At 34.3% G+C, this 15,811-nt stretch overlaps 1 protein-coding gene across 1 annotated transcript in view; it reads right to left on the reverse strand.

The window, feature by feature from the left end:
• Window positions 1-15,518, reverse strand: part of dpr1 (defective proboscis extension response 1) — a 200,622-nt gene extending 185,104 nt beyond the window's left edge. The window contains exon 1 of the mRNA XM_077431047.1: window positions 15,221-15,518. Coding sequence (XP_077287173.1) covers window positions 15,221-15,389 — 169 coding nt within the window. The 5' untranslated portion in view covers window positions 15,390-15,518. The remainder of the gene's footprint in view (window positions 1-15,220) is intronic.
• Between the last annotated feature and the right edge of the window lie 293 nt (window positions 15,519-15,811).

The raw sequence follows: 15,811 nt of genomic DNA on the forward strand, positions 1-15,811 counted from the left end.
CAATCAGAACCGGGATTCTTAAGCCACAGTTAAAATATTCACACATTAAGTAACGTCATAGTAGCGAGTGCACCCATACTAACAACTTTGAATATTTTTTAAATCGTCATATTAACTCGAAGATATTGCGCAGTGTCGTTGCACTCTGTAACGTACACGTAAGCCAATTTTGCATTGCATTCGTTTAGAACAAGTATGGACGTGCCAAAAATGTGTGTTGCTGTATAGTGTGAATAGAAGTAGTCTTTTCCGAATAGTGCTTTCGCGAGCTGTTGGTCGGTATTGCTGGAAACAGACTTTTATGCACCAGAAGTATACACGCATATCATGTTGCTTAATACATATATATATACAAATAATTCAAATTTGTATTCCAATAAACAGAAAAGCGTTTTGTATTGCGATGTAAATGCTAAATCTATGTAGTTGTAAACATATGCGTATATATTTTATAACAATTCCGATTAAGTCGAATAATTATAACGATACAAATATTACAGTCGACATTCAAATGCATAGAAAATGATAACAATATTCAGAAAATCGTCTGAAATACTCGAAAGCTTAGTACAGGTTTGGACCACAATAATTATCGATGACAAAGGGTTGCCATTACGTTGGCAGCTCAGTCCATTATTGTTTCCTCTACAATTCTACATATTCTATATGTATACCTTCCTGTCTCGTTCCAATGACTTCCGGCATCCTTTTCCGCTTTGCAATTATATTTTCTTAACAACCGGACGATACAATCTGATCAGTGTGTGGAAAAAGTGACAATTAGAAATCGTTGCAAAAAAAAAATAGCACGAGGAATCCATGATTTGAAAAAATTGAGTTATCAATACAGTTTTGTTTCCAATTTCATTTATATACATATATATGAAAATCAATGTTTGTCTGTCACGTATGCGTTCCTATAACATTCAACCGATTGCGATGAAACTTACAGGAGTCATTGTGTGTACATATGTATGTCCTCGATGTTTTCTGTAAAAAGAAATCGCCCAAAAACGGTAACGGAAACGGGAAAAACGGGAATGAGTGGAATTGCAACGCAATAATTTCAAATGCTTTCGCGTCTCCATCTGTGTTGTTACGGTAAAATAAACAAACAATTGAATAATTTCAAATGTGATCGCTGCCTGCGTTTTCCCGACAAATGGGAACGGGAAAGAGAACGGGAACGGCTATGGGACCGGAAACGAGAACGGGAACGAGAATGGGAATTGCATGCGTTATATTATATAAAAAGCAAACTGATAGTTTCACATTTTAAAATAAAATGTATGCAAGTTATAAGTTATAAATTCAATTTCAGATCTTGAGTCAATCACCTATACAAAACTACACATTGAATTGTCATTGGCAAAATATTAACTTACAATTAATGAAAGACAGTAAACTGGAGTACAATTCTAGAGAAATATCATCTTTATAGAAATATCAACAGAAAAAAATATTTTCGCGGGAAGCCCGTTGTATACGTGCCTCACAGATGCGAAAGAGAGTGGAATTCAATATGCTTTGCTCAGAGGTCAATGTGAGAAGAAGCCTTGGTACGATGGCTCTACTTCAGTAGTTATATATTTATTTTTTTTGCACTTGTTTTATATTATTCGATGTTTGGTACATGATGAAATGATTTTTATCGCTTAATAATCTTATTAACCTCCTATATTTTGCATTTATTTTAACTAAAAACATAAATTTTTAGCTTATGGTTTTTTTTTAACAGTAAGGTACGTGTTAAGGACAATATAATTACATTAACAGTATCACATTGAGTCTCCCTGAATTATTGCAATCCTTAAAGCATTTATACGATTAACTTGGTCATATAGGTAATCCACCATGTGCTCAAAGAACATGCATACTTAGGATCTAATTGAAAATTTTCATCAATGTTGATTTACAGGTGCGATTAATGTCCATACATATGTACATATATTCCAACAGATAGTAATAAAAATGGAAACGTCATAAAACACGCGCAATAATCTCGTTTTTACGACATCGTCGCCAAAGCCTTCGCATGGTGAAAACAATTACTTACTTGCCCCATATAATGCATTGTAAAATTAATACGCTCCGACGTGCTATAATTACGTACACTAGGACATTTATGTTCACCCCCAAAGGCGTTTTTGCTGTCAACACGCCGGTACAAATATAACCGTACGAAATAATAAAACCTGAAAATTAGACGGGGCCTCTGAAATTGTTGGCATTGCGTGCGCTCATTAGCATTAAATAGAGTTTCGAAATCGCTTTGTATTCCTCCCATACACACACACACACACAAAAGTAAACTAGTAATTTGTGTGATCCCGTCTAAAGATTACCTGCTCACTGCCGATTTCGAAAGACCAAACGGCACCATTGGAAAAATCTCGCGAAAATTCGTGTATACTCCTCCATTTCGGTTGAATTTGTAAAATCAGTTAGCCTAATTCGATCGCTGATAACTAACTCGGTTAATAAATTGCCTTATTTTATTAGGCTCGTTTGTGTGTGTGTGTGCGCACGAGCATTTAAATTTATTGCTATCGCATTTTCACCTCTCTCTTCGCGCGCCAAATCGTAGTAGAGATTGTGCAAATGTCGAGAATTCCATAAAATAAATCCTTAAATTAAAAGGGATACTATCTTAATACGAAATATATTTATGCGATTTAATTCTTGAAACTGATTATAAAATTGTTTATTATTTATCTAAAAACCTGATTTTATTTATTTTCTTAAATTTTATTTTATATACATATGTATATGTACACTAACTGATGTAATATTACAATGACGCATGCAATTAGCAATAAGCCAGCAGCATAGCTCGGACGTTAAGCTTCTGCTTACCGTCAAGAAGGTGCCGGGTTCTATCCCTGAATGAAAATGAATTTTTCAGAGTATGCTGTTGGTCAGACCTGGATTTGTGACTCCAGGTTGATCGTTTCCTATCAGAGTTTGCCAATTTTCTCTGATTTCATTGTTGAAACGGTTCCCGGAAAAAAAAATTGGCTAAAAATCCTTCCTACCTACTATGTCACCACTATTTGAAAAATTTGATTGATGTACAATAAAAATGTATGTACAATTCATAGATGTCTCGTTAATTTGCGAGTTTTTTCAGTGTCTCGCAATTCAACGACTTATAATAAAAATGCTGTATTTGTATTTGTAATTGGCCAGGAAGGCGCATTGGGATTTACCTGTTAGGCCTTCCTGGTATATATGTAAAAAATAAAAATAAAAATATAAAATTCCCGTTCCCGTTCCCGTTCCCGTTCCCGTTCCCGTTCCCGTTCCCGTTCCCGTTCCCTAACTAAAGTCTCTTCAACGCTGTGTCGTCATAAACCAACTGGTAACGTGGCTACCAACGAACACAATTCCTTGACTACACAATGGCGCTTCAAGCTTTCGCGTCGGCAAAATCGTTATTACGAATATTGTTATTAGGTTTTTTCCCGATTTTTTTTCACGGTAAGCTTCCCGGACATGCATACAAGAAATTCTGAAAGTTTCATCGTAATCAGTTGAGTAGTTTAGGAGGCTATACGTACAAGACAGACAAATAGACAAATACACATTCAATTATATACATATATATGTAGATTGAAATATGAAATTTTCTCCCAAAAAATTCAATTTTACAGCTAGCGACTTTCGTTTTATCGCCCGGATATATTTTTATTCAAATTTCAATCGCTTATAGGCAGACGGAGTAGAAGTCTTTATGTATAATATAATTTGTATGTATATAAAATAATAATATACATACATATATAATTGTATAAATTTCTCAAAGATGCAATTTAATCTGTTATGTGGATCTTTTTGAAAGTGTCGTATTTAATTTGTACATCCTACGTTTGTGTCGAGTGTTTTATATTATGTTGAATTATATAGTTGAAGGGCGTATCGCTAATGGCCAATTTAAAACGAGTATTTAAGGGGTGGTGGAGGGGGGTTGGTAAATATCGTGGAGTAGTCGTCGACCGTCTAAGCACAAAAGACAAGACAGCCTCCCGTATCTAATTTGAGTTTGTCGCCGAACAATCGCCGTTTAACGCGAGGCGACATTATCGAAACGGTCTCGCAGTATAATGCCGTGTAAATTTCGCACAAAGGAGAAATTTGACAATAACGACGAATCCGAGTGGAGCTGTAAATTACCCCAGGACAACAACAAGTGTTCCTTGCGGGCGTCGCCACCCCAAAATGGAAATCTCCATTTTGCTCCAATTTGCCTAATTCGTGGCGTCGGCAAAAAACAGCCAATTAACGCACGCGAACCACCCGGACCCCACCTCATCCTTTCAACTTTCCAGCCTGAACTCTCCCCACAAAGAATTTCTATTCTCTTTGTTAAGTAAAATATACGTCGGAAACGGCGATAAAGATGAATGGCGTGCTGAACTCATAAACCGTCATAAAATCTCAAAATGAAGTGTTCGCCTAATGATTATGCATTAAAAAAATAATTGACTACTTTCGACGAGTGGAACTCTAAGCAGTGCCGTAACTTTAAAAAAAAATTCAGTCCACATGCAAAAGCTATCAACTTATTTTTTTAAATAAAACAAATAAGCTTATTTATTTATTTTTTTACTAAATTATTTTCACGATACATCTTACATATATGCATCTATTTTAATAGCTACTGATCTACTGATCATTTTCTAATTTACAATTTAATTTAATTTTTTTAGTAATCATAGTATTATATTTTTCTAGTTTTAATGTACAGCATAATAGGAAAAATGGTATCCGGACATGTAACCCCCCGGCACATACCCCCAGCCAAAAACCCCCTGGACATTAACCCCCCAGTGCAAAATGCCACATTGCAAATAGTCCCCGTCATATATAAAATTTATTTAAAAATAATAATAAATAATTAATTATTAAGAATAAAGTAAAGTAATAAATAAGAATAAATCAAGCGTGATAGAGCATATTGAATTTCAATTTATATGCAATATTCAATTTCAATTTATTGTTGTAAATAGATTTAATATCAATTTAAAAGACTTTTAGTCACCAGTAAGCGTTTGCGTTCTGTGGTATTGAAAGTAAATTTTAATAGAAGTATATATTATTGCTATATTATTATTACTATATTTTAAATATTTTTAGACTATCCATGATGGAATTTATAAAACCGAGAAAAGGAAAAGAAAAAATGATTAAAATACAAATGATTTTGGAGTTTTGTATATTTAAATTATAATTATTAATTATTGATTATTTATAAAGAATTTGATACATGTATGTATTATTAATATCTGTATTTCTCTGGCTGAAATAAATTAGCATTGATACTGACTGTTTTCTAAAGATACTTTCAATTTTTATCCTTGACGGGGGGGGGGGGTTATTTGCACGGGGGGTTAATGTCCAGGGGGTTTTTAACCGGGGGTATGTGTCCGGGAGGGTATGTGTCCGGGAGGGTATGTGTCCGGGAGGGTAAGTATCCTAGAACCAGGAAAAAGAGCTCGCTTATTAATTTTTAATGTTTTTTGTTGCCTTAAAATTTTCAAATTGTGAAATCGCATCTTGTAAAGTGTCTTTATAGCGCAGATGATATTTTCTGAAATTCACTAAGTCTGGTTTGACCGATTGAACTTTTTCTGTAGTCTTATATTAAATTTAATTTTCTTAATGTGCATTCTACCCGGAAAATCTTCATAGTGCTATGGCCACTCCCTAACTAAACTTATAATATTTCATGTATGTATGTATAGGTATATATATATATATATATATATATATATATATATATATATATATATATATATATATATATATATATATATATATATATATATATATATATATATATATATAGGGCTACCGGCAATTAACATTAGCTTGCTATTAAGTTCATTGTGACAACCATTCAACTCGACCTGCGCCAGCTGCACCTGTGCCAGTCGAACCGGCTTCTTCAAATAAAGGAACGTAATTATACCCAGAAAGAAAGGAAGGATTTTTATTTGGTATCCATTTTTCCACTACCGATACTAGCGACAATAACTGGCGAAGTGAAAAATAACCAAAAGGCCGTATTCATACACTTTAGAGAATTCTCCGTATACACAACTGTATTTTGATATAAACAAGTCTGAAAACTGTTTAATGGACATCGCTATATTAATATTTGAAGACCAAGAGCCTGCATGCAACGCATAGCCCCGCGTCCTAGTATGCAGTTACACCACTGACTCAAAGTCAAAATGTCCTGTATTTAAAATGTTCAGAATAAGTAAGTATGTTCAGAATAAATCAAATGAAAAACAATTTTTAGTGGTAAGATCAGAGAAATGTTATTATAACGTTTCTCTGGGTAAGGTATTATTATAGTAAGTTTTAATCGTAGGCTCCAAAAATAATAGTCCAAAAGAACAAGTATCCATATTTACATAGCTTAAAATTTACCTGGCGAAAAATATTAGGAGTGAAGAAACTTATGCTTAAAACGAATGTTAAGAACTAGTTTGGTATAATAATAAGCAACGTTGTTAACTTTATTAAAATATAAATTTTCAATTACAACAGAACTTTGTTCGCATATAAGTATGTACATAAATTTTCATTGAATACATTACGTGGGTGCTTATTTAGAGCCCGAAATTATTAGATTTTTATTTACCGCATTTTAAAGGTCGAATTTAGTTAGATTTTGATCGCACATTGAGAAAAATCTAAAAAATTAAAGCTCCTTATTGTAATCAGGCACAATTGATCGTTTACTGCGCAAAATAATAAATGTGCCCCATAAATTACACGAAACCAAAGGCTTTTTACCCAAATTATATGGGTAGATTAATAAACATAAAAATAAAAATAAAAATAAATTTCAAACACCAAATGCGAATAAGAAATTCGGCCGAACGAAAATAAACCTTATTGCTACCTTCGTCACGTTTTTAATATAAAATATCAACCATTAAACTGACGATGCGCCCCGAATTTACAAAACGTTTTCGTCATAGAAAACTAAAATCTGAATTATGATAGTTATTAGCGCCCGAGCAAACCTCAAGCTTTCACTTACGTACATATATAAATTTATAACATTTTTCCGACGCAGAACTCTACGTGCGCGCAATTTATGGAGATTTTTCTTTCGTTTCGTCTGAGAGTGTACAATATTCAAATGAAAATAGCATAATGGATCGGTGTGCGGCTGACGAAACTTTAATGTCGGGTGTGCTACCTCGCTGGAGAACCGTTTCATTTGAAAGCTTTAGTATGATAATAATTTACTGTGCGATGAATTATGAAACTTGAGCTTAGCAGTGGTTTCAAAAACCAAGTCTCGACGCGGCCCACCCGAACCCCCTCACATTATGGGATCGTGATTCATGCGCAGCTCTTATAAAAAGGCTGTTGCGGTCGTTAAGTTTTCCCGCAAGCCCCTTGTTAAGTAAGAAAACGCTAGCCGGAAAATGTCTTGTTGAAATAAATTATAACTTTTGAGTCCGCCACAATGCTGCGTGTATCGCGAGCGTGAAACGATTCCGCAGTATCGGTATGACGCTTATCATATTTGACTTAATTACATTATTATATTCCTTATTTAATGTTTTCGTGCCCATCTCACTATATTACTTAGTTTTCATCCGATTAAAAGCATTATGATTTTGATTTTCAGAACTGTGACACTGAAGTTTAAACCAAAGTCTAAGTATTTAACAGTCACAACATGGTACATACATACGTAGATATTGTGCATTCATTACAATTTACTGAAAATTGCGTCGCGTGACTTTTAAAATATTTATTTTAATTTAAAAATAAATGAGAATGTAATTTTAAAAAGATTTAAAACCAAATTTTGACAATGATAAACGATAATGCTTGCCTTTGTATACAGATTATGATCAATCGAAATGTATTTTTTTTTAATTTAATCATCTGTGTACAACTAATTGGATTTACTTTATTTCATTAATTCAAAATTTGAGCGTTTATAAAAATTGTAGGATCATTAAATTTTCCTCTAAAAATCTTGAATTCGATTCACAATCACTAAGCTTCATCTATTGATACTTTGTTTATATGATAATAAAAAGTTAAAAGACAGAAATTACGTCAAAATTTAAACTCAATTATCAGATAAAATAGAAAGTAAAAATATATAAATGGCAATGGATAAATTATTTTGTTAAGCGATTCGATGGATGGAGAAAAAACAATACCTGAAATATATATGTATGTACGTCCGTATTGAATAAAACAAGGAAGGTTGCAAGTGTCTCGGGTAAAAACGTAAGAAAAGCTCAGACATTCTTCTGGTAGTAAATGGTATATATACTACCAGAAGAATGTCTGAGGTATGTACATATAATGATGATGATATTCATGTATTTTTAAATATATGTAATATTAAAGGAAGGTGTGTAATACATAATAACAATGCTATTCGATTCTACCACCACATGCTAACACTAAAATAAATTTTGCCGTTTTCACGAATTGATTAAACTTACGTATTTTCATATGGATGTTATAAAAAAATCATACACATACATAAATTGCAATCGTTTCAATCATGAGTGTGTATAATTTTTTATGAAATAATTTGATGTGTTTTTTATTGGGCCAACCATTATTTCTAAGCATAAATGAATGAAAATGAAAAAAAATATTCATAAAATTTATTCTATGTACACGAGTACCGATTTTTGCTAAATGTACATAAGTTACATTAAATATTATGTTAACTCAATTAATAAATGCTAATTAGCTTGATTTAATTATGTTGTTATCAAAAACATTTTCAAAATTAATTATTGTTAATTATTATACATACATTCAATAATTAAGTTAATTATTTTACATAAATTAATTATTATACAAACATAAACCATTTTTTTATTGATTTTACTTTAAAAAAAATGTTGATTCAATTATTATGCAAAATAGAAAGGCGCTGTCACACAAAGGATTTTTTGATGAGAATTCCAATTATCTCTCTTTTTTCGAAACGAGATTAGTCGAGGCGCACAAAGCCATACACATGCTGAGCGGAAAAGGGTTGATATAAAATCCCACTGTGAAGAATTTCAAACGCCAGTTCCGGAAAATATTTCATACGCTAACCCCAACGCGTTCGTTTTCTATGTTCAGCCTCTCTCGGCTTTATTTTAATTTTCGCTCTGCATTCTAGTGCGGATATGAAATACGCTGAACACTATTTAACCGCGCTGGTACTGCAGATAAAAACTGTTAGTTCTCCGGTTGAATGTAGCAATTAAAAAAAATGTCGCAGGCGGACGGACGAAGAGCGTTGCGGAGAAAAAACAGCGGGGAAAGAGAGAGAGATGTAGAGAAATTGCAGTGGGATGAGGAAGGAAACTGGGGGAAAAGTTGAAAACGAACTAGGAGAATCGGAGAGGAAAAACGTTTTCAGCGAACGGGAAGCACTTTGAGGTGCGCTCGGAAGTAGTGAGCGCCGAAGCCTCCGCCGATAATGATGCTCCATTAACGGGACACCCTGTGTAATGGCCGCCCGGGGGACAAGGCCGCCCCCAAATCTCACCAGGCAAGGGTGGCTGCAGAAATTCAGAATTTCGCCCACCGCTGTAATTGTCCCAGCTGGCGTGTTAACGAGACTACACATTAAGTGAAACTGGCGACCGGGCGAAAGACACCCCCGTATTGATTTGACGAAATTTTTGCGACAATTTTCCGCCAAATAAACCATTTTTAAATAAGACTCAGTCTTGGAACTCCTCCAAAGCAACTTCGATATAATACAGAAGAAAAAAGCGCATTAAGAGGGCTGGACACCTGCGCCTTGTCCATACAAACGTACATATTAGACTTCTCCCTTCCTCAATTATGGCACTAGAGAAATTATTTTTTAATATGCTATGGATATCCACCATCTTTTTATTTTTTTGATTAGTTATTTTTTATAGGAGCTAGGAGCCGCCAAACATAAATAAAATCGCATCTTTTTTACACCCACGAAAAGAGTCCAGCGTGCTTATTTAACGGTCGATTTAAAAAAAAATACGCACATAGTTGCACAGAAAATATCTTTCTCATACCGATGATGAAATTTTTTTAAAAATTGGTCTAGTTGCGGAGGAGAAAATAGGAGAATACGAAACCTCGATTTTGTCAATTTAAAATACGTTTTATCTGGTCGAAGCGCAACTATCGCATTCACTCAATATATATATCAGTGAAAGTGAAAAAAAATCCACACATTCAACAACTAAAAAAATATTAAAAAAATATCGAGTTATAAAATGTATAATTTCTTTTGTATATAAAAAAATTTCAGTCCAATTCAGTAAGCTGTTTGGGAGATAATTGAATTCGAAAACTTAAAAACGATCGGATAAGAGATAAAATGACCACTAACACGAAAGCCATGTGAAACGTAAAGGAGATATGTAAAAAAAGAGGACACCTACATATGTATGTATAAGGGCAGGTACCATTTCCGGTCAACTTCAAAATTTGAAAAAAATTTACGTCGTATCGATAAGAATTTCAGTAACCGATACTAAGTTTCAGTTCGATAGGACTAACGGTGTTAAAAATCCCCAAAATACACAGACACACACACACACACACATATTTTCTAGACCATGAAAACGTGATCGCGATCGATTGTAAGTTCGAATCAGTCAAACACTCGAGTTTGAATTTTCGCATGATCACAAAACTTCATCTATTGTTACTACGTACATAGATACAGTATATAGACAATACAAATGATAAAGTAAATAGTTAAGTAAATTGGAACTGCGATCATCCCTGAGGACCTATATCATGATGCATTACATATTGAGCTTTTGTTTATTTCTTCTGTGAGAGCTGCTTCAGCTTGTTCATCGGTTGGGGTTTCCTCACTGCGATGGAATTTTGCTCGTGTTGATTCTGAATTGGTTTATAATGAGGTTCGTTCAATTGACTGGCGCCAAATGTACCTCATGAATACTGGTGATGCTGTTGAATATTTGTATTATACACTTTATAATATTTTTGACAGTCATGTTCCTCGGTTCATCAGTTATCCTAATTCGGAACAACATCGGCGGGTATTTCCGCCGTGGTTTGGGTGCAAACTTATAGCTGATGTTCGTTCAAAATGGTTGTCTCATAGAAGATGGAAACGTAGCCAATCATTTTGTGACTATGAGAAATTCCGGACTCTTAGGAAGATCGTGAAACGTGGTGTGAGTGAGCGATATACTGTCTATCTTAATGAGATGGAGAGTGCTATTGCGGTTAATCCTAACCACTTTTTCAGATTTATTAAGAGTAAGCATATTTCACACGGTCTTGAGCATTCATTCTCATTTGGTAATAAAAGTTTTGACGGTCCTGAGATCGCCAATGCTTTTGCTTCATTTTTTAGCTCTGTCTTTGACCAGAGAAAACCATCCCTTAATGCTAGTTTGGCTTCACAAATTGGTACTGAGGGTGTCGGTATAGACATTCCGCGGGTATCGCTGGGAGATGTTAGGATGGCTATTATGAAGCTGAAGGGGTCTGTTGGGCCTGACGGTGTGCCCCCTGACGTATTAAAGGTATGCTGTAATTCGCTTTTAGAGCCTCTTCAGTTTATTTTTAACCTTATTCTTGCTTCTGGTAATTATCCTGAAAAATGGAAATTATCTAGAGTCATTCCTATTCATAAGAGTGGCTCTAAAAATGAGGTTGAAAATTATAGACCTATTGCTATTATCTCGGCTATTCCCAAAATTTTTGACATCATCCTTCACCGTTTGATTCTTGCGCAGTTTAAAAGATTATTGTGTGATGAGCAACATGGTTTTACACCCTGTCGTTCCACTACCACTAATCTCGCCTGCTTCACACATTTGATCATGTCTAAAGTTGACGTTGGTCAGCAAGTTGATGTAGCCTACTTTGACTTTCGTAAAGCCTTTGATCAAGTCAATAATGACGCTCTTTTGATCAGGTTAGCTGAAGTGGGTTTTTCAACGCGTCTTCTTAAACTCTTTGCTTCTTATCTTAGTGATAGGAAGCAATTTGTTAGATATGGTCTTTATGAATCTCCTTCATTTTTTACTCGATCTGGTGTTACTCAGGGGTCCACTTTAGGCCCATTACTATTTACAATTCTTATTAATAACCTCCCTAGAGTTTTATGTAATGCATCATGTCTCTTGTTTGCTGACGACGTTAAATTATTTTTGGCTGTCAAGGATGAGAGGCAAGCCTCTCTCCTTCAAGCTGATATTAACGCTGTCTTGGAGTTCAGTTCTAGTTTAGGCCTTGAACTTAATTTAAACAAATGTGCAATTATGAGCTATGGACGTGCACATTCGCTCTATTGTCACGGATATTCCATTAGATCCGTCTTGTTGAAGCGTGTGGAATCTATTGTCGATTTGGGTATCACTTTTGATCCTCAGCTCACCTTTCACAACCATATCAAGAAAGTCGCTGACGTTTCCTTTCGTCGACTTGGATTTGTTTTGAGATATGCAAGATTATTCTCCAATCCTTTGTCTTCTCGCTTGCTTTTCAATTCGCTTATGAGAAGTAAGCTAGAGTATAATGCGATTGTGTGGAATCCGCATGAAGCAAATTACTCTCTGATGATTGAGAAAGTGCAAAAAGCATTTCTTCGCTTCCTATATAGGAAAGAATATGGGTATTACCCATATCTCTACCCCACTCCTTTCCTTTTGGGCATGCTTGGGTATAATTCCCTTGAACTTCGGAGAAACTTCTCATTAATTCGTTTCGTTCTCCTGCTCTTACGTGGTAATACGTCATGCCCGTTGTTGCTGGAGCAGTTGGGACTTTATGTCCCTAATCACTATGTGCGTGGTAGACATCATCATTTGCTGGCTGTACCTCCTGCCCGCACAGTCCTTTTTCGAATGGCTCCTATTCCAAGAGCTATCCGACTTCTTAATGAAATCGTTGCTGCCGAGACTGAATGTGATATTTTCCACCTTAGTGAGCGTAAATTGTCGGAAATTACTCTAACCCATTTATCTGGTAGTCTGCGCTCATCATTGTTTTCATGATTGATTGTGATTTATGAGTGAAATTTTGATTAACTCTCTTCCATTTGGGCCTTACAGGGATGTTTTGTATTTGTAGTTGTTTCTTACATGTTTATTGAAACTGGCTGTAGGTGCAAGGCATTCCTTATGCTATATTTTATTTGATATTTTTACATTATCTGTTATTATAAATGCTATTTTTTATGTTTATGTATGAATGTATTTGTTTAATTGTTATTTTGTTTTTTTTTCTTTTTTGTGCTATATTTTTTGACCATTGTGGCGCTTTAGGAATTCCTGTTATGCCACAATGGTCTGTTTAAAATAAATAAATAAATAAATAAAATAAATAAATAATAATAAATAAATAAATAATTTCAATAATTAATTGTGTCGTACTTTATCCTCTTCATTGACTCCTACATGTATTTCGTCCACATTTATGCAGTTCCAAGTATTATGTACATGCTAACCACTAGTATTTTCTGTCGGTTACGAGTAAATCAATGGCCTAGATTTTCCGATACGATCAAGTTCTTATAGTCTCTATTCTATAGACTGGTATAAAAGGACAGAATTAATTATCGGTAAAACCGTTTTGCTAGCATATTTGATCTAACATATAGTGCTCTTCTTTTCCTTTTGATGTTTGAAAATATTAGTATATCAAATATATTATTACTATTTACATGTAAAAAAGCTTCAGTCTGATCCTTTGAGCAGCTTAGGAGATAATTGAATATCAAAGCTTAAACAAAAGAGAACCCTTAAAAGGGGAGGTACTACTTCCGGTCAACTTCCACCTCAGCTAAACCAGCAGAATAGACCAATGGTTAGCATATGATGCTTTGAACAAAGTGCTCACGGGTTCAAATCCCACTGGTTTCTGCTGGCTGGACCTTGGATTTGTGACTCCAAGTCGATCGTTTCCTATCAGAGTTTGCTAATGTATCTGATTTTCATTGAAACGATTCCAACAAATTGGCAAATTTACCATTTTCATAAATCTCGACTTTCGCTGATTTTTTTTTAAATGCTGCAAATTTACAAATTTGATCATTGATGTCTCTGTGTGTGTTAATTGATATGTATTTACTTTGCTTAATACTTGTATCAAATGTACAATGTTTCTGGCCAGGAAGGCTCATTGGGGATACTTGTTAGGCCTTCCTGGTATAGATTAAAAATTAAAAAATTAAACTTATGTCGTATCGATAAGCATTTTAGTTACCAATATTATGTTTCAGTTTGATAGGACTAATGATGTTCAAAAAATTCCCAAAATAAAAAGACACATATACTAACACACACATATTTTTTCTAGATCATGAAAACCTGACCAGTAATCGATTCCGAGTTTGAATCAGTCAAAATCTCGAGTTAGAATTTTTCATGACCACATAGCTTCTTCTATTGTTATTAGGTACTTAGATATGTAGATCAAGAAAAATCTAATATTTTTACAATCACACAAAAAACTTCAAATATTAACAAACTAGAAATAGTAGATCTATAAGGTGACGTATTACTTCCGGTCAATTTGAAAATTTGAAGAAAAAAAACTTTCAACGTAACGATAAGCATTTCATTAATTGATACTTGATATAGAAATGAAGTATAAAACTTGGTCAGTTGATAAATTTTAGAATGTGGCTATTCATAGCTACTGCAACTACATATATATGTACATACATATGTACTTACATTCACTGCTTAGAAAATTTCACAAAGGGCATCAAAGGGATACCATTAGACGGAATACTGACGTGGAGACAACACATATAGAACTAGAGAAAATAACTAAAGATATAGCTAAGAGAACAGTTATGTGTAATATGTTACTGTTCAAAACTGAAAACAACAAACTTGTGACGTATTATATTAGGCAATACAGAAGCCTATACAGATATACATATGTAATACGATTTTCAGTACTATATTAACCTCAAATATAATATGAACATCTTGAAAAGACTACAATTAATTATGATTTGTTCTAATGATCTACTTAAAAAGAAGAAAGAATTTAAAATTTGAAACTGTTTAATTGGAAATCAAAAGAACAAGCACACAATACAATGAAAGTTTAAGCAAACACATAAATAGGCTGACAGTCGAGTTTCTAAATGAAGAGAAGGATAGTCGAAATATTTTAAATAGCCATGTGTTATTAGATAACAAGTTGCAAATGAAAATAAACTGGGTCTTACCTAGCGCCTGTGACCTCAGGCAGATGATGAAAGCCAGCACTGCAGCAGCTCCAATGTTCCTCTGCATTTTCCCGAACGTGTGACCGATTTTTCGTCGTTTCAGTTGATTTTCCTCGGCCGATCCCATTATGTCGGCCGAGTGCACGCAGTTGCTCTCCCCGGTTTTCATCTCGATAAACACAGCGATTTGAATAGAGGTTCACGCGCTCGACTTTGTGTCGATAACAGTCGTTGATACTTCAATGAGTTTTCCGTCATCTTGTCACTCGCGAGCTCGACACATTATCGAAAGTCCCCCCTGAAACAAAGCGATCACGTTCCAATATTAATAATAATAAAGCTAGCATAAAAGCAAATCTTAGCATGAAATAAACTAAACTACATAGGCATTTCAAATAAAAAACAAATATAAAACGTTGTATTTATAGTAACGGCAGTTGCTAGGTGACTATTTTCCTAGTCGCGTGCATGTCTCCGAGTATCACAAATAGATTAGTTTTGCAAATGTTAAATTATGCACATATCAAGTACATTACAAAAGCGTTTTATAACTGTTATCATAAAAGCGTTTTTCAAATCATGGTAAATACT

Source organism: Arctopsyche grandis, chromosome 5 (genome assembly GCF_051622035.1).
Source record: "Arctopsyche grandis isolate Sample6627 chromosome 5, ASM5162203v2, whole genome shotgun sequence".
In the NCBI taxonomy this organism is placed as follows: Eukaryota; Metazoa; Arthropoda; class Insecta; order Trichoptera; family Hydropsychidae; genus Arctopsyche; species Arctopsyche grandis.